Source organism: Pteropus medius, unplaced genomic scaffold (assembly GCF_902729225.1).
Source record: "Pteropus medius unplaced genomic scaffold, Ma_sr-lr_union100, whole genome shotgun sequence".
Classification (NCBI taxonomy): domain Eukaryota; kingdom Metazoa; phylum Chordata; class Mammalia; order Chiroptera; family Pteropodidae; genus Pteropus; species Pteropus medius.
The window spans coordinates 2,145,804-2,169,109 of NW_024349227.1; the positions used below are offsets into that span (position 1 = coordinate 2,145,804).

General features: G+C 35.5%; 1 protein-coding gene and 1 non-coding gene across 12 annotated transcripts in view; one reads left to right on the top strand and one right to left on the bottom strand.

Moving 5' to 3' along the window:
• Positions 1 to 250: 250 nt before the first annotated feature.
• MDM4 (MDM4 regulator of p53) overlaps positions 251 to 23,306 on the bottom strand; it is a 33,423-nt gene continuing 10,367 nt past the window's right edge. For 4 of the 11 annotated variants that reach the window (XM_039881801.1, XM_039881803.1, XM_039881805.1 and 1 more), the window contains exons 3-11: positions 22,133 to 22,207; positions 19,995 to 20,128; positions 18,883 to 18,938; positions 15,256 to 15,323; positions 14,426 to 14,525; positions 12,043 to 12,203; positions 10,660 to 10,809; positions 9,181 to 9,261; positions 3,856 to 7,224 (exon numbers count right to left, since the gene is read on the bottom strand). In XM_039881801.1, the coding sequence (XP_039737735.1) occupies positions 6,652 to 7,224; positions 9,181 to 9,261; positions 10,660 to 10,809; positions 12,043 to 12,203; positions 14,426 to 14,525; positions 15,256 to 15,323; positions 18,883 to 18,938; positions 19,995 to 20,128; positions 22,133 to 22,207 (1,398 nt within the window). In that variant the 3' untranslated portion in view covers positions 3,856 to 6,651. Of the gene's footprint in view, positions 2,691 to 3,855; positions 7,225 to 9,180; positions 9,262 to 10,659; positions 10,810 to 12,042; positions 12,204 to 14,425; positions 16,089 to 18,882; positions 18,939 to 19,994; positions 20,129 to 22,132; positions 22,208 to 23,306 lie in introns of those variants that run through there. The other 7 variants (XM_039881806.1, XR_005657113.1, XR_005657114.1 and 4 more) reach the window with 7 other exon arrangements.
• Positions 21,113 to 21,255, top strand: LOC120618038 (small nucleolar RNA SNORA48). The gene has a single exon (XR_005657127.1). It is a non-coding gene; the product is annotated as a small nucleolar RNA SNORA48 (small nucleolar RNA).

Below are 23,306 nucleotides of genomic sequence, written 5' to 3' on the forward strand. Positions count from 1 at the left end.
ATGTTAAAAACATTCTGCAAAACTGAGACTTCCTTCAGGATTGAGAACCTAAAAATGAAATATAATTACTCTACAGGTAACTGAGGGAAAATATCAAAAGCTGCTATTGATTTTGAGTACAGTAACTTCCATGGCAAAAGCTATTCTCTTCACCCCCAAATGAGACCAAAGGTTAAATATAAAAACAGAAAATGAGATTTTGCTGTATACAAACAAAATTACATATTTCCCCAATAATGACACCACAAAATGGCAAAATGAAAAATATTTAATACACAAAAAAAACACAACAGAATCAATAGGTATCGAAAGCATTAGATAGTGCAAACACCAAAAAGACACAAGGCCATTAACAGTGGTGCTTATGGGGACTAGGCAAGAACACACGAAAAATGTCTCCTTTCTTCATTTAGTGAGCTGGCCACTATTCACTTATTTTAAATTGCCATTTTCTTTACACTTTATGAAAACCCCCAAGCTTGGTCTACCAAGAGCATAACTTCTAATATCTTATTCAAGGCCATTACAGGTTAAGTTGCTCCCCCATATTTAATTCCCACAACAAACTGAGGTACGAAGGGTAGTAATGTGTACTCGTTTTACAAATGAGAAAAACTGAAGTGTAAGGTCAAGACAGGCACTCAAGATGGTGGAATAATCTGACTCCTCTCTGAGAGGCGCTTAACGGTGCCCAGCTGTAAACTAAGGAGAGTCCCATTCACAGGCTGCTTAAGACTCCTCCCCACCTTGCCAAGTGCCAAGGGGGCCAGAAACATTTCACTCCCACTTGAAAACACTATTACTTTTAAAAGGAAGAAAGAAAAGCAAAGTAGGAGACATTCTGATTTTTATTAAAAAGAAAATGAAAAACGCTGCCAACTATAGGGGGAAAAAATCCTCCTGTAGGAAGAGGGAAAGCTGACCTCAATTTCTTAGTGCTGAGATAGGGGAGCTAATTGCCCTGTTCCTCCATGATACACACGAAAGAAGCTTCAATTACAAGCTGCTGTGACATCAGTAGCTTGATGTCACAGCTTCCCTTCCTTATTGTTAGAATCCATGTCCTCACTCTGCAACAGAAACATCTCTCACAACTGGTTAAAAAAGAGGAATTTTATTTAAAGACACCATACACAGGAGAAGTCCTTTGGTATAAAAGCAATATCCAAGAGTGGATAACTTTGAACTCTGAGGAAAAAAGAGCAGTAGTAAGGGAGGAAAGGGAACTGTCTGACAAAAGTACTTACTGCTTAAAAAAAAAAAAGCAACACCTTTGGATAAGAAATTAGATACTGATAAACTTTCAGTGTTAGAATTTCAATTTTCAGTAAAGCATTTGCCAAATTCCAACAACTGTTCTTAGAAAGGAATTGCTCAAATAGCACTATTTGTCCCTTTCCAGGATCCTTGACCCATTCTACATTCTACCCCGTTCTACTCTCCCAAAAGACTTAAGGATCCTGGATGAAGGAAAATCATCTGCAGAAGCAGCATCTTCGATTTCAGATAAGCTACCAAGAAATACCGACTACCTCTTTCTACAGATAATTTCTCTATAACATTTTCAGTCATTCGAAAGGCTCTTGATAGAGATACAGTAAAGCCAAGTGTAGGTGTATTATAGTATTTTCTTGAACAATGCCACATTCACCAATAACAGCATTAGTTGGGACTGCATATTCACTACATCAAAGATCTCAAAATACTGTGAGACATTCTCCCAAAGGAGAAGAGAGATCTGGTAGCTCCTATAAAGGAAGAATAGAGCAATGGCAAAAAAGGAAAGTGGTCAACAGAAAGAACATCTCAAAACAATCTGGAAAAACTGTTCCCAAACTAAGCCTGGGGAGCCACCTGAACCACCACCACCTCAGACATTCCTCATTTCCAGTTTCGCTTTAGGGTCCTCAATACTGCTCCTCATATGCTAAACAGCAACTCCCACTAATCATAAATCTGGGAAATTCTAGCAAAGTAACTTCCGCATACCCTATGGCAGTGCAAAATTCCAGACGTTTGTAAACAGTGTACTTCTTCCTTTTGGCACAGGAGAGTGTGTGAAGATTTATCTTTGAAATGCAGATTCAAACACAGCTAGTCTATATCCATTTTTTAGCAAAAGCATTATTAGTTTTGATAGTGTGTGCCCACATGTACACTCATGAATGGCAGAACCATGAAAATGAGTTCTTTAGATCATGGGTCTGAACAATTTAAGCAGATACTTAGCTAAACAGAATATGAGATTCACAGTATCTAAAGTCATACACTTTTTAAAGTTCACATAACTCAGTGGGGAAAAGAACCAAATAACTGGTTAACAGGTTTCCTCCCTCCAAAGAGAAACAAGAGGTAATATAGCATTGTATAACCCAAGATCTAACATTCGCCAATATCTCTTTAATGACTTTTCAAAGGAGCCAACATTGCATTGAATTGGCATTTAAAAAAAAAAGCTACAAATAGTTCTGACCCTTAAAAATAAGTTCTTACAAATGATGGTTGACAAAGCATTATGTACATCTAAATACACATAAATTATTATTAAAACACAACTGCATATTTCAAATGCCTGGCAGTGATTCAGTCTTATATTCGAGAAGTTGATGGCAGTTTGGAGGCTGGTCTGGCTGGATGCTGATCCATTGCTCAAGCCTAGGACTGGAAACACGTGATAGTCTATAAGTGGACTGTGGAGAAATGGTTGTATCAGTTTAAAGGCTTGGTGTAAGATTTTTATAGTCTGACTTAAGTATCAAACACAAAAGCACACTAAATATTATAATGACAGTGGAAGCAGAGTAAGTTAATATTAAAAGACAGGGGGCATTTTTAGCTATAATCTAGAAATCTGTTTTTCTATGGATCTGTCATTTCTGCTCTAAACTTTTTGTCCAGGATAACATCATCACAAATATTAATTTAAATGATAACTAAAATAAGAAATTCAATGCTAATGTGGAATGATTTCATTAGTCACAAATGTGATACAGCAGAAACAATACTCCACTGACACCTACTTTAACAGATCCTTTCTTCACAATCAAGATTTCAACTTAAGCATGACCTACTGGGAAGATCATATAAATTAACATCCAAATAAAGATATTTGAGAGTGAAAGAGGAAAGATGGAAACAAAATCAGGCAGGATGCTGAAGAACGAGTAAAGGGGCCCTGTCTCCAGAGAATGGTCGCCCAAAGTACAACTAAAAGATAAATGGTAGTGTTTGGAAGTCAAGAATTTATCTTACAGTAGTAAACTATGAGGACTTCACACACAAATCATGCCTTGCTTTAGTAGAAGTAAAATATATCTGTACCGTAGTAACACTGAAAAAAGAACAAAACCTAAAATCTAAAACACATCAAGAAGACAGTTTAAAGTTTCCTGCAGGTAAAGAATTGCTCTGATAGCACTATTTAGCTCTTTTTAGGATCCTGGGACCATTTCTATCCTCCCTCCCCCAAAATGAGGAATTCTTCTTTCTGTGCCATGCTTCCAGAAGACATTAAATAAGGATCCTGGATGAAAGAAAACCATCTGCAAGAGCAGTAGCATCTTGGACTTCAGATAATCTACCAAGAAATATTAACTACCCCTTCCTGCAGGTAATTCATTCTCTGTAACATTTTCAGTCATTCAAAAGGTTCTTGATAGATGTACAGTAAACCCAAGTGTAGGTGTATCATATTTCATCTCAAACACACAGCTTAGGATCTTCTAATTAAAGTACTTAGTGCTAGTGGAAACAGTAAAAAAACACAGATAGGCGAAGGGGAAAAGGAGGAAAGCTGAGTAGCATAAGTCTGTGCTAGGAAAAGATGTACCAAAATTAGTATCGTTATCCACAAACAAATAAAATTTTAAGATTTTTTCTTATTATTTTTTTAAAAAAACTACAACCTTATATAAGAGGAATCACAGGATACTAGTGGAGATGCCCAACTCTCTGTACTTCTCCTTTAAGTTATCACTTGCAGAAGCACTTGACTGGCAAAAACAAAACTGAGGGCTGTCAAGCTAAGATGAAGAGAGGACTACTGAAGGAAAAATAGGGAAGAAAGTAAGTAACTTCCTGTTTTAAAGTATCTATGATAGCCTAACAAAACACTGAACTCAAAAAACTGGTTCTACTTATCGGGGAAAAAAACCCTTGTCCCTTATTTCCAGGAAAGCCAGAGATTTGAGCTGCATTCTCCAAGAAGAAACAATATAGGAGGAAATGCTTCAGGTTCTTCTGCCACCTTTGCTTGTCCTTTCAGTGGGAGAAGTACTTTATCTGATTATATAATTCTGACATTTACTTTGCCTTTTGGGAGAAAGTGTTAAAAGCCACTAGTTGCCACGTCATATTCTCTAATATTTTAAGGTTATTATTAGTTGTTCCAATTCAACGAGCACCACCATTTAAACATTTAATAAATAATGAGAAGCATGGTTTAAAGTATGGTTTAGACTCTAGTATTAGCTCTATCACCAGCTGTGACTTTTAGCAGTCATTTAACCTTTCAGCCTCACGTGCAAAATAAAAGGGGCTGAGCACGAGTACATTCTAAAATTCTGTAACCTTAATAAAACTTAACCTTAGAAATTAAATAAGTTAATAAAAGGGATCTTGCGCTTTTAGTACCTGGAAAAACTCTTCCTTCAAGGGCAAAGCTTCTGAAAGCATGGTCTGTGGCTCACTTAACACTTATTGAAATGGAATTCCCTGGACCAGATCTCAGGGATCAAAGCGTGTGAGTGCAGGGGGAGCAACAAAGCTGAGGTGGGGGTGAGTTGGGCTTTTTTTTAATAAGCAATGCAGGTGATTTTTAAGATCCGTAAACTTGTTAATTCTAGGGCACTGCTCTTCAAAATGACATATTTATATCCCTGGGCTTACATCAAGTTTTCCATGGGAAAAGTGGATGGGGATATCTGTAAGGAAGTCAATTTAAAGATCTTCAATTTCCATATGTATTGTTCAAAGATTTATGTGCTCTGATAAAGCCTGTTCAGACCTAACATTTCTCTTCAATTACTTTCCTTTTCACAACTGCCATACTCCCTATTTCAAAAGAAAGGCTACCTCTCATACATCTAGACTCTTACTATGGGGCACTGATTCACGATGTAAAAAAAAAAAGCAAAAATACAATATCCATAGAAGCCTCAAACCAGAACCCCAAAAAACCCCAAACAAAACAAAACAAAAAATAAAGAACTCTCAAAAGACAATACGGACAGAGAAAGGCAGGGAGCTTTGGTTAAAAATTCTGTGCCCTTGTAGGTGTAAAAATAAAAATAAAAAATAAATAAAAAATAAGGGATTGTAAGCTGACAAGGTGCTTGCAATCTGTGAGGTCAACCAAGGGTTGCCTCGCCTAAAAAATTCTGTGTCTTATCTTTCTATCTTAGAACTGTAATTGAGAAGACTGTTAACACATTTATTCGAATTAAAAATAAAAAACATTTTTTGATTGAAAAGTGAAGTATGATTTGGCCGATTACTTTTATTAGGACAGGCTTTTGCCAGTTTATATGATAGGACATTTTCAATAAATTTAATCAGCTAAATCTGCAGCTCCAAGGCTTTGATAAAAGTATCTTTAAAGTACATATATATATATATTGGATAGTATATCCTCTATAAGTACTTAAATGTTTTAAAATGTTAGATGTCAAATTAAATGTGTGCAAAAAGTAAACCATCTAGGGTCAGAGCCACGAAATAGTTGGAGGGACTAACTTGGAAACGGGCACAAGGGAATATTCTGAGGTGACAGAAACATTCTTCTATAGCTTGCTTTGGGTGCTTACTCAGATGTCTACAATTCATCAGACGGAAGCACTTCATTACTTGCTAACTATATTTAATTTTTAAAATGTGCAAAAGAGCATATGTACTCTCAAAATTCTCTTAAGGGTTTAGCAAAATTGTTTGATACCATTATTCTAGGCATACGTGGAAGCAATCTCCTTTCTCAAGACTTTTGGCTTCTCTGTACAATGTGGCCTGATTGCAACAAAAAGCGATCTACGACACTACATAACTACTTAAACTTTGCTAACTTTAAACTTTTGTAATAGCCACCTTGGCTTTGATGCCTAAGAATAGTCCCTAACAGGAAATAAAGTATGGCATAAGGGATATAGTCAATAATACTGTAGTAAGTATGTATGGTGTCAGGACTTACTGGGAGATCACTTTGTAAGTTATATAAATGTCTAACCACTATGCTGTACACCTGAAACTAACACTGAATATCAACTGTAATTGAATTAAAAATAAAAAAAAGAACATTCCCTAACAGGAAATAAAATTAACTAAAGAAATGATTAATCTTCAAATAATTTGGAAAGTGAATGAATGATCATTATTTTTGTTTATACTAGTAGTTGCTCCCCGCCAGATCCTCATCTCTGAAGGGAGAATGAAGTGATTAACGTATCTTTTCATGTTAATGGAGTCCCCAAATTAATAATCTAGTTCTAAAGAATTCATTCTCAATTTCCACATAAGTTTAGAAGCAAAAATGTCCTGGGACACAAGATGTTTATATAAATAAATGAACAGATACAATGACTGCACTAGTGGATATGCTCGATAAAGAAGTTTTGAAAAGTGACCTGGCACTGTTACTATTTCTGCAATTCACTGATTTAGCTATGCTATGAAAACCCTAATAACCAACTGAATCTCTTTCTTGCAGATAGGGCACGAGGCCCCAGCTTTCTTTAATCTTCTGGCACAGTGAAAACAAGCGACAAGATGGCTTGTCCTCCCATGAATAATGTTCCCATCTCGTGGTCTTTTCTCACATAGACTGCATGGCTTCAAGAGATTACGGCAATCCTCCATGTTTCCCATAACTGTTCTCTGGTTTAAAATGTTAGCTGATTGTTCCCCCATGCTTGATATGGTCTCTTGGCTTTCAGAACTGTGAGCCAAATCCAAGAATTCCACCGAGTTGCAGGGATCAAAAAGTCTGGGGTTTTCTTCCTTTCCATATACATCTTTAGGTCTAACAACTGGAGCTGATATGGTTCTTCGGCAATCAGGGACATCGATTCCTTCCTTTTCTTTCTCTTCGGGTATGGCAGTGATATCAGACGTGGAGAGAGAATGGGTTAACTTAGAACAATCTGAATACCAATCCTTCCTCAAGGCCCAGCATCGAAAACAGTACCTCTTGCTTGGAGAGTTAAATTTCTTGCACTCAGTACACTGCCACTCATCCTATAAAAACAAGTGCAGTCAATTAATTTTCAGTGGGGAACATGATGCTGAGAAAAAGGGAGGGTAGGGCAAATTCTCATTATCTCACTAAGCTAGTGAGAGTCTAGACATTACACACGAGTGGTCTAGCCTAGAATTAAAACAAATTCTACAGCTATCTGTAAGAAACTCTTAAGAATTCTTGTTTTACAATGATACAATTGCCATTTTAAGCCAAAATTTAATATAGCTATATTAAAGAAAGCTATCTAGTCTCAGTGGAATTTACATTGTTTTGTTTTTCACACTGCCTTCTTTTTAGGTCATTTTCTCTTTGTACAACTCATTGAGCAGGAGGCTAAAGAATGAAGGAGAGATAGTACTCTGTCATTCTTTCCTATCAATTTAAGAAAAGTTAAAAAATTTGGCAAAAAAACCTACAATTATAAGATTTGAAAACTACTAAATTTACTCATGCTCTCTCACTGCTCTCAGGGATCATAAGTAGCTAATTGTATGTCTAGATCACACCCTCTGAAAAATGAATGTTCTTGTCCTTGAATGCCAAGTGATTTTTTTCCTACTTCTCCATATTCAAATTAGGAGACACTAGAGCTCAATAAATTTTATATGCCTTGCTTAGTTCAAAGATAGCTACCTGGAACAAGTCGAGAGTATTTAATGTGGATAATTGCCTGGCTTTGACAGGATCAATGATTTGACACAGGCTTACTTGATTACTTGCAGAATGGAGGCCAAGTACTTGAAGTTTAGAAGTTATAACTCAATTGCCTAGACTAAGAGGCAGGGACACAACCATTTGTTAAACTGGGATGTTCTCCAGAAAGCTTCAAAGTATTCTTGCCAATTGCAGATCCTTAGATCTCATCTGAAATGCTATACAAATACTCAAATGAACTTCATAAAGATGTGGAATTCATAATTAATGGTGTGTCATGGTCTAATTGGCATTGCTTTTTCTTTTCTAGTAGTACATAAAATAATAAGGGTTATTAAATTCAATGGCATCTTTGATTTGATAAAATACAGTCTATTTGCTTAATAGGGTTTCTAGGCCCAAGTAGCCAAAGAAATCTGATGAAGATGGCAACACTGATCTCTGCTATTTGTATTATGGTCAAGAACATTTACTTAATGAACCAATATATTCCACTTATTACTTCGCTATGCAGACAGATAATTTGCAATGAATTACCATAATGGTCAACAGTGATGGGGTGGGAGTGTGGGTGGAGGATCAACACCAGAGACAATCAAAAGAAAAAAAAAAATCTAAAATTTTTCTATCCCCAAGGAGCAAAATGTAACATCCTCTCCTTCTCCTTCCCCCACTACCCTTTTTCTCCCAGTGAGTTAGCTGAGGGAAGTACTAAAAGGAAAACAGGGAATTAGCATGAAAATAGAAAACCAAGGAACACAACTGACAACCTGAGTTGTTAACTGGTGACAAATCCATACCTATTACCTAACAGCTTTAATACTAATTCTTCATTTATTAGCCCTCTGTTAATATAAACCTGTGTGGAAATTAAGCCATTTTGTTTCTTTTTAAGAAAGTACTGATAATATTTTTATACTTGACAAAGAATTTTAGATAGCTTACAGATCTCTTGGACGTTAGAGAGTTGTTTAGTAGGAAAAGTAGTGCGGGACTATTCTGAATAACTGTGTACCCACTGCATCATGTCAAGAGAGTTCAGCTAGTGGGGGAAAGGTACTCAGGGAGGCATTTCCGCTGTCCTTTTTCAAGGTAGGAAGAGAAGTAGATCAGCTCATCTCCTTCTCAAACTCCAGTAAAAACCTCTAACAAAACATAAAGAAACCGACATCTCTTAACACCCAGGAAAGGTAGATAAAAATAAGGGAAATGGCATTCTTCACTTCAAGTGAACTGCTGGCACACTGACATCTGAAGGCGTGGGTGGTACAGAACAGCTTTTTACTAAAGATTCATACCTCAGAGGCAACCTCTACATCAGTATCATCACATATGGACTTCGAGTCCTCAAGGTCATCATTTTTTCCTGCTTCAATCACCTGTGACAGCAAAGACATCTCATTAGGAAGGTTTACCTATTTCACATGAGGTTATTACCTAAGAGCAGAAAAGACAAAATCTCACATTCTCCCTGCATCACTACCATTTAAAAGGGAGATCATTTACATACGAGACCAAAAACATGATTCTAGCATGAGAGTTACTGAATGTCTTCGGCATTCAGAAGGGAGAGGGTACCCAAATTTATGACTTTTAAGAAAATAAACATTATCAGAGTTTAAAAAAAAAAAAAATTAAATGTGGAAATTTGTCTTGGGAATCTAGGTAGGCATTATAAAAGCACTGTATAAAATAAAGAACTTAGGTGTTAAGAATGAAAACAAAGTATTTAAAATTTTTAATTCATATTCAAAAGTACAATTTGTTATGTTATGCTCTGGCTATCCTATAACAGCATGCCCATGGACCAGGAAACAAAAAGAAATGTGGGAAGTGTCCTGTAAATTTTTAAATTTAGAATTTAAAATTCTAAAAATTAAAACACTAGTTTTCTGACACAGTAACTTATAATACAACTATGACCCTATATATAGCAACTTCTCACAAAAGTTCAAGTATTTTAAGCCCCATCTCTATAGAAGTTTCCAAATGTCACCTTTGTTTTCATTCCAGCCTTGCATTCCCTTCTAATGCTGCCCATATAACTAGAAGCACCCAAGCATCTATCTGCCTACCACAAATGTACCAAAATATCCTCTAGGAACCCAAATTCCTTCGAAAATCCTTTACATTGAAGGGGTAACTCAATTTAGGTGTTTTTTGCTATATTTATTCAGTGACTATTTACTGAGAATCTTGTCCATGTCAGGCGCTGGATCTGGTGCCCAATTTCTTTTGAGACTTGAGCACTTGCTTGCATAACTCTTCCTCTTGGTATGCTCGCACCATGTGTACTGTGAGTTCTAACTTCCTCTTTCTCCATATTTAAACTCTGTAATATGTAGAAAGAACTCATCTATTTCTATTTAGGTTTAAAATGATTATGAAAGCTATTGAGATGTCCAAGCAATAAGGATTTTTTTTTTCCTACAGGCTATTGTGGCCATTAAGAACTTTGCCTTGTTAGCAAAGCAAGTTTTCCAGAAGAAAAAAACTCTACAATTAGACTAGGCAAGGAGGAAAAGGGTAGCTTATTGCTTCTAACAAAGAAGGAGTTTTACTTGTGAAGTCCTATCCTATTTTTAAGGCAGCATTTGTTAACTTACTGTGCACCTTTAAATTAGATACAGGAAAAGATTAAAAAAGGAAAGGGGAGAGGAGATTATGTGAATCATTTGTTGTACAAGGAGGTATAGTATAGGTCAAGTCACCAGATGTGAAGAGATTATACTATGCACACATAAATACAATCAATGTGAAATATTTCCACGACATACCATTTTGTCTCTCACTTTCCCTACTTCTTCACTTGTTTGCTCAGTATCAGCAGCTTCAATTTTTATTCCAACACCAAAATGCTCTGATACTGACTCATTCAAAAACCACACATCATCTGTTGTATCTGAAACAATGGCAGTACCTATATCCTAACAGAAAAAAACAAACATGAGTTTTTGTAATCAGAGGCTTATCACGAGATGAATGAACATAAATTAACCCAAAACTCAATATCCTCACAAATCTCCAAAAAACACCTAGCCTTTCTCTAATTGACATCTATTCATTCAACAGACAGCTACTTGGCACCTATTATGTAAAAGCTAATGGATGAATATAAGGGTGCCTGGTGAGGAATTTTCTATTTTAACAGTAAACCAGGTATAACAGCTGAGAAACAATACTCTTGAAGAGCTTAAAAACTAAAGACTCACAGTTGCTCGAATAAATAGAATCCACTCTCTATATTCATTCCTTTCCACACATGACATTTTGAGAACCTAGGAAACATTCTATTAATTGTGACATATTCTTTCCTTTAATGATCAATAATGTTTATGGAAGAAATGTGAGAAATACTGATGGTAGCTCAAACTTTATCCTCTTTCTGAATTCTTTCTGCATTCAACTATGGACATTTTATGACACACTGTTCTATAACATTCTTAAGAAACAACTTATTATTTTGCCATTATATGTCCATTCGTTTACTGAACAAATACTCACTGAATGCCTATTATGTGTTAGATACTGTTTTAGGTACTAGGCAATAGAGTAGAGCGGTCAATAATACAAAAGCCCTGGACTTATATTTCAGTGGGGATAGAGTCAATAAATACATGCATAAAACATGATAATCATTTTACGAAGTGAGAAGTGCAATGCAGAATATAAAATAAGATAAAGGAGCAGAATGATGATGACTTGATTTAGGGTATGACAGTGGAAATAATAAAAAGTGACTGGTTAGACTTCGGATGTTTTGGATATCAAATAATCTGCTGAAAACCTGAGTGTGGCATATGACAGAGAAAGAAATCAATCATATCCCTTGATATTTGGCTGGAATAACTGGGTAGAGGGCAGACTTGTGAAAAAGGCTGGATAGGAACGTTCGGTAAAAGAAAAAAAAAGAGAGGTCCGTTTTGCACATGTTACATGTCAGATCATCTAAGAAGAGGTGTTGAGTAGGCAGCAGGATATGGAAGTTGGGCATTTAGGGGAGAGGTCTGAAGATACAAATTTGGGCATCATATGCATACAGATGGCACTTAAAGTCATAGCACTGTATGAGAAATCTTAGAGAATGCAATGTGTGGTCAAGAGTAAACAAGACTGCTACTCTTAAAAAAAAAAAGTTCCTCTTCAAAAGTGAAATTTACCCGATTTGTCTGTAAATCAGTTGAGCCATTACTTCTAGGAGTATAATTGTTTCTCAAGTTTCCTAAAAACCACCAAGGCAGGCCGGCTACATCCCACTCCTCAAGCCCGAGGTCCAGCCTAGATGTCTCATCTTGGGTTAAATTTTCTATTAAGTCTTCATCTACAGAAGTCAAATGAAAAGGATGATAACTATGTACACAACCCTTAAAAATAAATTCTCTCTTTATAATACTTACAATCTTTTCATAAGATAAGTAAAAAGAAATTCCTATTCCCAATAAGAATCAGAAATCAAATCCCTGTCTCAGTTGCAGAGCCCAAATCTCATTCCCTGTTTAGCCTTCATTAGCAAGTAATGACACTAGAAGAAGACAATCATTTATCAAGAAATCCAAACTCTGAAAGCATCTAAACAATGACATTGTTCTAAAAGGATTTCTAAATGGTCATTTATTTTCATTTTAAACATTCTTACCACTGTAATAACTAAACAATGACTTGCTCTAGTACATGGCATCTGATAATGGCTTGATCCACTGGGCTGCAAATGGTGATGACCTAGTGGCCCAACCCTTAAGACAGAAGCAAGGCAGTACAGACCATGACACAAGGCAATCAAAACGTTGTCAAGGCAGTCTCACTGGCACCACATATTTTGGGACAGTCCTCAATAATTTGTGTTTGATAGGTAATAACCACTAAAAATGTTAAACTCTACATTGTTCAAATAAATATATGCATATGTCCCTTCTGGATCAACGGGCTCTTTTGGCGGTAAGCTATCTATATCTAAACGTACTGCGAATCCAAAACACATTAAGTCCCCACCTATTCCAAGTAAAAGACCTTGTGTCATACATCTAAATGACATTCAAGGCAGTTACTAACATAAGTTTGTTGTTACTGTATAAAGTTCTTTTCTTTCCTTCTCATCAGGCAATCTTTTTTGCTGCACTTTATTCTTTTCCTACTTTCTTACTCTCCTCTACCTCTTCTCCCAATGCACCAGACATACCAATGGCAACCACGGGTGTTTAAATGTGCTAAGGTACAGATGGTTGAAGAAATTTCTACAATAAATGGGTCCCTGCTAGAAATAAAGGTTATTCCACCTACTAATAAATTATGTTGATCCTGCTTATTAAAAGGCAGATCTGTGCTCAGGGAAATTTCAACTACCTTTTTACTTACTCATTGCTGAAATTATCAAAAACCAAACTCCTAAGATGGGTATTAGAGTTATCGTCATCTACCCAAGCTCTATAACTTCTCATAAAAGGAATGGAAATAGGCTATTCTTTCCACATATAAAAATTCCCTCCTCTCTACTTACTTACCTTCCTGCAAATACTAAGCTATTTATTAAAAATTTATTCAAATTTTACATCACAAATGACATAAACTGGCCGTTCTTATATTTTAAACAGACTTCTAAGTAGAAAATATGGATCTGCATTTAAAGAAACAAAATTATACATTAATGCCACATAGACTGAAATAAACCTTTCCAAGGTAACTAGGGAGCCCAAATTTAGTTTATACTCAAATGCAATTTGAACAAAACAATCCGGCATGATAAATTAATTCCATTTTAACTTAAATGTTTAAAACAATTTCAATAGTACAACTCCAGGATGTTGCTAGATATCTGAGTGCCACTGTTCCACATGTGAGCCAGGTGCCTAGACTGGAGACCATTATGTCGTAAAATACTTTTGAGGAATTTTTATACATCTTTGCCAGAAAAAAAAAATTAGGAGATATTTTATAAGTAGGGCTTGGGGAAAACTTCCAAAATATCAATTAACTCATTTAACCTGACCATACCATATCTAGCATGGATGGCCAAGATCTGATGACTTCCACTTAAGGGCAAAGGAACTACTAGGTTTCTTATGTCTCATTCTTGGCCATGAGATACTAAGTATATTTTATCATCTTTGCAACTTTCAAAAAAATCTATAAAAATTTGCATCAAACAAACAAATCAAAACAAAGTGTGTACAGGGGTGCCAAGATTTAAAAAAACCAAGGCAGCTAAGTTACCAGGTGGCAAACTGATAAATGTGTAGCTATCTTTTGTTAGCATGCTAGCCAAAGGAAGAGTCTTGCTCCATCCCAGTAGTCATGGGTTGCTAAAAGAGCACTGCCATCTTCTTCAAAGTTAAAAATGGTGATAAGGGTGAAAAAAAGGTTTTCTGAAAAGAATGAAAAATAAGTATGACATATATCCCTCCTACTTCAGATGCAAAGAGGCAGACTTTTTTACTTCTCTAGGTCACTGTATTAATTACAGCTAGTGCTTAATTAAGATAGATGCCATATCTAGAAGTCATCAGTCAAAAAGAAAAAAAGTTTACACAGCCTTAATCCAAACCTTACCTTCTCTAGAATTTGTATATTTATGCTGTGAGGTAGGCAGTGAGGAAATATTGCCTTCTTCAATACTTTTCCTGGAACTGGAACTTTCCTCTGCACTTTGCTGAAAAGAAGAGAGGCGTCTATCAGTGCAGTAGAAATGCTTGAGACCAGGGGATGTAGCAGTTCCATTCTGGCTCACCAGTTAGTGTGCAACACAATGAGTTACGCACAAGAAAGAGAACTCTGGAGTTCACAACAGTCACCAAATAAAAGCAACGTCTCTCCTCAACCCACTGTGAGCAGAGCTAGGAGAATCCCAAACCTGGGGGTAAAAAATCTCTGCATAAAAGACCAAAATCTACCGTTAAAAACAGCCTATCAATATAAAGGCTTTAGCCTACTAAAAAAAAATAGGTATAATTCAGAAAACGTGAGATTCTCACTATATACCAAGATGATCATAAGGTTTTCCCAGGTTTGGGGAAGCTTTAAGAAATGGCCTGACATGAATTGCAACGAGCCTGTTAAAATCTAATAAAGCAGTTCCCTCAAACACTATGAACGTACACCATCACATACACACAAGGTGCAAACACAAACCCCAAAGAAAATGCAACTGGAAGAACTGAAGATCAGAAGTGCTACATCCCAAAGAAAGACTCAGAGACTGGAACTCTGTTACGGGCAGAACAGAGAGAATGTTCACTCTGCCCCTGGTCTGTGAACTCCCAAGAACCTTTCTTATTAAATTCTTACCATATTCAGCAAAAGGTCTTGGGAGTTCAAGATCCATAGGTACAGAGAAGGGGCCACTCTGTACAACAAAAGAAGTCACCATGCGGTGATTTTACCTTCAGTTGGTCTTGACTTGGAATATCCATATTTTGATCCTGTGCGATAGCGAGAGTCTGAGCCGCATCTGGATAGCAAGTAAAACAAAAGGAAAACCTTCCCTGGTAATAACCATTCTTTCCACACAAAAAGGACCTCAGCAAACAGCCCTGGAGCCAGGTTTGGTCCCTAGAGATTACTTCTCCATGTTGGTTGGACAAGATTCTCACCCAAAGGAATGAAAAAAATCAAAACTAGTAAAAACTGCAAAAACCAAGGCAGGCTATATTCAAAATATATTACCAAAATATAATCTGAAGGAAAATGAAAAATGTCTACAAAATATTCTTCCATAGCAAGTTTTCAAATTTTAATGTGAAAAGTAATTCAAAGCAGGGAATAATGGGGAATATTTTTTATCATCTCTTCCTGTAGGTGGTTAATTACCAGATTTTTCTAACTTATAAACAACAAAAAAGGTTTGACTTTTTAATTTAATTTTTATTTTCAAATGTTAAAAAGTTATTAAGGGTTATAAAATCTGAAAAACTGGAATTTTCTTCACTTGCTTCATAACACAACAGCATCTTCATGTAAACTTACATTCTAAATGTCGATGATTTCACAGATTAAATTCCCATCACTTGAATGTAAATTAATTTTTTTAATCAACAAGTCTTATTTTTCCCAGTTACTATAAACATTTCCTAAGAAGGAAGAGGAAGCAGGTAAGTTTTTCTCAAGGCTAATAAAAAGAAGCAAAGAAAACAATAACCTGAGAGAAATTTTTCACTAGTCTCAAAGAAATATATTTCAAGAACTTGGAAATTAGATGTGGTTCCATAGTGTAGCGGTTAGCACATCTGCTTTACATGCAGAAGGTCCTGGGTCTGCGCCCCAGTGGAGCCATGGTCTATGGTCTACGGCCATGCCACCCTGAACAAGCCCCATGTCTGATCTCGGAAGCTAAGCAGGGTCAGGCCTGGATAGTACTTGGATGGGAGACCACCTAGTGCTGTAGGCATAAATAAAAAAATAAATAAAAAAAGAACTTGGAAAATTTTCAAGCAGAATAGAAGGTAAAAACTTAGCTACAGGAAAAGAACTACAGAGAATTTAATCACCTGGACCACTAATTATATGAGGCTATACATAATTGAAATGCATACAAATAAGTCTATCGCAGGTTGGGTTCATCAGCTACTATCAGGTGCAGAGAGAGACCTGATGGAAAATAAATATCATCCTCATCTAATAAGGACTGCCAGAGAAAGAATACTGATCCCACAACTGGTATGACAGTTCTGTTGTCTCTCAAAGCAAACATTTTCAAAACTGTAATTGTAAAGAGCATTATTTCTAGAAGCATTTTTATAGATAAATGGAGATACTGCAAAGTTTAAAGACAGCATTTTAGACCACAGTGGTCTTTAGAGATCAATTTATACAATGCTCATGAAGCATTTCTTTAGTAAAGTAATTTGATAATTGTCATTTGTGTTCTAAAGCCTACTACTCAGGTTAAACAATTAGAAGCAAAAAGAACTTGTCTGGGAAAATGACAATGTACAAAGGAATTTAAATATAAATAAAACGTTTGTCATATATTTCATTTCATTAGTATGTATGTGGAAATTTGGAGAAATGGTTTTATTAAAGAACCACCTTCGCTTCAAATAATGACATTTTCTTCAACCATCAAAATAAAAGGTTTAACTCGTTTAAAAAGGTATAAAACAGGCAATATAGAAAATAGTTGTCCTTTTAAATAAAACAGGCAACCCATTTTATGAAAATCAACAGAGATGGCCATTACAAGTAACATTACAAGTACTAATCCAAGTGCAAGTTAGGGTGAAAATTAATTCCTTTGGGGCAATTTCCTGGTTTTGATCATTGTACTATGGTTATGTAAGTAAGGTGTTACCATTTATGGGACCTAGGTGAAGAGTGCAATATAATATCTCCTCTACCACTTAATCAGTGGCACCTGATCTGGGACAAATCACTCTACTAAAAAATCTTTAGTTTCTTTATCCCCAGACCTTCCTTACTGGGATGTTGTGAAGATCAATTGAAATGTTTGTTACAGAAATGTTCGTTTTAACATATGGCATGTTAAATTCTGCAGAGGAAGTGCAAAAAAAAGAAAATGAGAGTAAAAGCGAGATTTCTATGCACTCTAGATATTCAAGAAACAGATCAGAAAACAAATTTTACTGAGAGCAGAGTAGAAAATATAAAATCCTCTGTGTATTCCAAGCCTGTAGTGACTATCCCAGAAAAGCCATGCTATTTCACAAGTGACTAAATTTCAATAAAGCACCGTATCATTTGCAAGTCCTTCCCTCTTAAACAGAAATTTACAGCTGGTGAAGTGGGCAAAGGTTCAATGAAACCAAAAATGTTAAGTTCATATAATTTAAATTTCATATACTTTAAAGTGTAAACCTTTATTAGGAACAGATTTTTTTCAAGCTATTTGTTTTAGTAAACTATTGAAAGATTGCCAATCTAAAGGGATTACAAACTTGGGCTTTCTTCAAAGGACAATATTAACTAAAATCTGATTTGAAGCTCACAAAAGGGCTTTAAGAGGAAATAAAGAAAAAAGTTTCACTATTTGGAAATGAGATATAGGGTTATATTTCAGTAGTTTCCAGTTTAATTTGGTTATCTCTAACACAACACACTTCAGACCCAAAGCAGCCAGTTTCCTGCTCATACCTAATAAGTTAAACTTAGAGAGCAGTACTTAAAAGGAATGCAATCCAGCAAAGTTTTAGACAAATTGGTCTTAAAATAACAGAGAGCTAAAACCATTAGGTGAAATGTTGTTGGGGGACCCTTTTAAGAGATGGGTCAAGGTTACACCATGTGAGCCCACAGAATCTTACCATCACTAAAAGAGGGACAGGCAGACCTTACAGGACTGATGAAAAGCTACAAAGCACCACCTATGAAACCTTCTGGGCAAAACATTTAAACTTGAACCTATTCAAGTGCTACCAGTTTACCAAAAACAGAATAGAGAAACATGTTAAACAACATCAAATGATACAATCTGCAAACTCTAGAATGTAGGAGATGTTACAGAACAAATGATCCATTTCTTCACAAAATAAAAGACATAAAAACAAAAGGAGCATTAAGTTTTATAGATTAAAGGAGAACCAACCAAATATAATGTGTGGACTTTGCATCCCGATTTGAACAAGCAAAATATGAGATATTTTTGAGATAACTGGGAGTAACTATATATAAACTGGCTATTGGATAGTATTACGCAGTTATTATTTATTATTAACTGCTGGGTGCAATAATGGCATTTTAGATACGTTCGAAAGAAAAAAGTCCTTATCTGTTAGATTTTAAAAGTATGTCTAGATGAAGCAAATATGGCCAAGTAGTAACAATTACTAAGTCTAAAAGGCACACGTCACTTATACCAATCTATCTTTAGTATAGTGGAAAATTTTTGCAATAAAAACTTAATTACACAGTAATCACATTCTGTGTGACAGTATCCCTCCCGGTCATGCCAAGACAGCATTCTATCTCCATCTTGATCTTTCTTGTTTCCCCATCATTTGCCCCCTTTAAACTCAAAGCTATGATATAGACTGAAAAAATACGATGTGACATACCTGTAGTAGCAGTGGTTAAAGCGACAAGATTCCTTCTTAGCATAGCATAGAGAGGGCTATCGAAGAGATAAAATAAAAAATTAATAACTCCATGGCTTTCTATTAAGTGTATTTCTGATACGCTATCTCCCAACTTCATAATATATGGAGAGGCAGAATTTTTCCCCCAGAATATATCTTTTTTAATTATTAAAATAACAAGATGTTAATGCTCAAGCCCTTGTGTTATTCTGTCCCCATTAAAAAACTAACTAATTTACATTTTATTTAGCTAACAGTAACCCAAGTGGGAAGACTTCCTTTATAGACTATTCCTTCCTTCTAGGAGTTAAGTTTTACATTTTAATTAGGGAGTTGGGGTGGAAGGAAGTTTTACCAAAATAAATGAGCTCAGAAGAAAGTCTGCACAAAGCTATAGAAACAAAGAGAACACTGACTTCTCGATTACTAATTAGCTTTTGATTGTATAAATAACCAAATATCTCTGCAGCTGGAGAAGTTCACACAACAGGTCACAGCAGCTCTGTCTTTTTATGAAGCTCTTCATCAACCTCAAACTGCTCAGTAATTCTACATCCCTCACCAGCTCATTCTTCCCCCCTCCAACAACTGTTTCACAAAATTCTAACCTAGTCACATCAAGCTCCCTACTACCTGGGCCTTTACACATGATTTTCAATCTGCTGGATGTGCTCCTTCAAATCAGCCCCCTCTAACTGACTCTTTAACTATCCTTTAGCTCTCAGCTCATATACCACACTTCTTCAAGGAACCTTTCCTTGACCCCTAAAACCCTAAACCACACCCCAGAACACAATTTCATGCACCTCTTTTCTGTAACACTTATCACAGTATAATTTTACCATGTATTGGTGTGATAATTTGATTAAGATGGGTAAGAGCGCCTGTCTCACTACTCTTTAATTAAGCTTCATAAAATCAGGGACTATGTTTGTTGCTCACTATTTTCTCAGTGCCCCAGAGGTCACCTGACATATGTAGGCCCTTAAATATTTGGTGACTAAAGAAATAAATAACCATTAATGACTTATGGAGATTAAGTGATTAGGTATAAGAACCCAAAAAGATAAAGAAACTCTGTCTCTTTTTACCTTGGATCTTTCACAGAAAAACTCTGACATCCTAGTAGTTCTCCCAAAAGATCTCCACCACAATATACCATATGCTGCTCCCTCGGATCATAAAGCTGCTTCATCGTTATATACTGGCCTAGATAGTGCATGACCTGCATGGGAATAAAATACCATGAAGAGATATGTCTAGCTGCTGCCAAAAACACACTAATTATGAGGAGATATGGTCAGTTAAGTTTCCTAGAGAAAGAGACAACATATTTATGAACATGACTGATTGTTTGTAAGGAGTCCAGGGTCCTACAACAGGATAGTTACACCCAACTACTAGGTTCATCCACTTATTATCACATTAACAGACCCTTACTTTTTATAATAGAAACGTACTGGTCTGACAATGAGAAAAAGTGGTGAATTTACCTACTATCTGCTTAAAAAATTTTCTCACCAGTCCAAATAAAGGGGTCTGTTCTATTACTAAAAGTAATAAACTTTAAATTTGCCTAGGTCATAAAATGTTTTCCAAGTCCAAGAGCACATAAGTACTACAGGTTTTTTATGTGTTCACTTAATTCTTTTTGATAAATGAAGTACAAAGCCATCAGCACTATAAGTGTATAAAACAGATTCTAAGTGTTTTATCAAAACTTTCATCTATATGGCTTTTTTCAGAGTTCACAAAATAGAAGGGAACACAGACAAGTTCATGATTCAAGTTAAAAATTCTCTAAATTTTTTTCCTAATGTTTTCTCCATGTAACAGATTTTTTAATTGCTTAATAATTAAGTTCACTTAATGGCAGTAAGAATTGTATTAACACAAATTATAACGAGCACACCAAAGCAGCTCTCTTTATCTTTAGGCCCCAATGTCTCAAGAATTATTAGATATTTGTACAGAAAATTTTTTCTGACACTGTTCCCATTACACTGGAGTAATGATGCTCCTGGGCTCCCCTCCATCCCAGGCAACATGTCCCAGTATTAAAGTTCTCACATCTAATCAAATATCTAGAGGAAAAGCACCTACTGAAAGAAAAAGGTGGAAGTTTCATATGTATATCTGTCCAACTTTCAGAAAAAATAAATCCATTCTAAGTATACAATATAATAAAATCTTCTAAGACATTACTTTAACCCCCTGGCAATGGGCAAAAAGACCTGATTTGTGGTGCTGTTCTTATATCAGTCAGGGGGAAAGCAGACGTACAGTCCTTTGTTCATCCTAGCTTGATGCCTGGGTTGGTGGCCAAAGCTATTTCATGCCTGGGGCACATAAAAAAATAATAAATAAAACACTACTCTAAATTTGTATATATTACTACTATTCTCATTATACCATACTGTCTCAATGCACATACTGAGAACCAATATTTAAAAATAAAAAATTTAGGGAATTCTTCTTTGTGCACCAGGTAGGGTCAAGATTCAAAATAGAGAGCATATCATGTAAACTGACTCTGTTTGACTTTTGCCCAAGTAAAACATTCTCCCTGAATGACACATACTTAATTTCTTAACCCAAACTCTGCCATGCTATTGAAGGAGGTAATATAATTCCTTATAACAACTTTATTAATATAAAAATCCATGCTTTGAAAAGTCTTATCAGAATTTTGGAGATATATTCCAAAATGATGCACTTAATTTAAAATGATAAAGGAAATATGAGTATTCTAGAAAATCTGAAATGCCTCCAGAATTGTTTCCTTGAAAGGTATAATGGAAGCAGTCAGGAGTGCAGTATTGCTGCTGACAGGTGTTAAGCTTTTAAGCAAAGAAAAAAAAAAGCTTGATAATTCTGTTTCTTCTGTTTAGGAAGGGTTAGATCTTTACCTTACTAAATGCAAGCAATTCGAAGAGATTAACATTTTAATACTGAATCTTTTCCACTTATAGAATTTGTTCGTTAAAAAAAAAACAAACTTAAGCAGCTAAGTAAGTTATTTAAATGCATGTTTAAAATAACTCACAGTGCTCAAAAAGAGTATCTGACACATTTATAACACAAAATTACTGCATTTAATTCCTGCCTGGCAGCATAACCTGTAAATCACAGAACTTCCTTTCTTAGGACTGATTTCAGAGCTACATACATATTCATCCGCTTCTACTTCTCAGTTGTTCTTAAAACAGAATTTTCTTTGATGGCTTACCTCTGTAACAGTGAAGATTTCACCTTGTGCACCTGCTGCCTGCAAAATCTTCAAAAGTGGCAGTTTTGGTCGTACCTGATGTAAACACAAAATAAACCTGCTATTTACATTTCAATTAGATTCGTTTCTGAAACCCTAGGAAACAAGAGAAGCTCCTTCAACTTTTTTTTAACAAACACTGGTACTTATAACTACAAACTTCCAATGCATAAAATAACTACAGATGATCAGACTACTACTTACCTTCCTGAAAAATTACATTTTAAAAAGACAGCACATTCACACCTACTAAGGTGGCAATAATAATAAGAAAAAAAATAAGTGCTGGCAAGAACATGGAGTAATTGGAACCCCCTCATATATAGCTGGCGAGAATGTGAAATGGTGCAGCTGCTTTGGAAAACAGTATGACAGTTTCTCAAAAAGTTAAACATAGAATTTCATATGATCCAGCAGTTCCACTATAGGTATATACTCAAAAGAACTGAAAGCAGGGACTCAAAAAAGTATTTGTACACCAATGTCCATAGTAGTATTCGCAATAAACAAAAGATGAAAAAACCCAAATACCACTGACAGATGAATGGATAAACAAGATGTAGCATATCCATAAAAGGAACAGTGACTTACTTTGTCATCTCTTGACTTTGATTGTGGAGTCTGTCTTTAGCCACACAATTTTGTTTTTTAAATTTTATATACCCGTATTTGTCTCTCTCTTCCTCTTACAGCCTCCAGAGCTTTGTCTTAGGGCATCCTTCATTTTAAAGTTTCACAAATATTTCCTAAATTGTCTCCTAATATTCATCATTTCACTTTTTACATCTAAATCTTTATCAATCTGAAATTTGGTTTTATACAAGTTTTGAGTTCTTAATTTGTTTCCTTCCAGGGATGGACGATTATATCAAAACCATTAATTATATAAGCCACATTTTCCCCATCAAATCCAAATTCCATGTTTATAATACATTAGGCTATATGTATTGTGCATTTTTATAAAAACATAAAATTATGTATTTTGATGTTATAGGAAAAGATCTGAAACAGACACACCAAATTGATAACAAGATAACAAGTGTTACCTTGGGGTGGGGGGAGGGAAGAGATGGGTCAAAAAAGTCTCTATAAATACTTGAGATAAATACATTATAAGTTTGAATCTTTTAAGAAT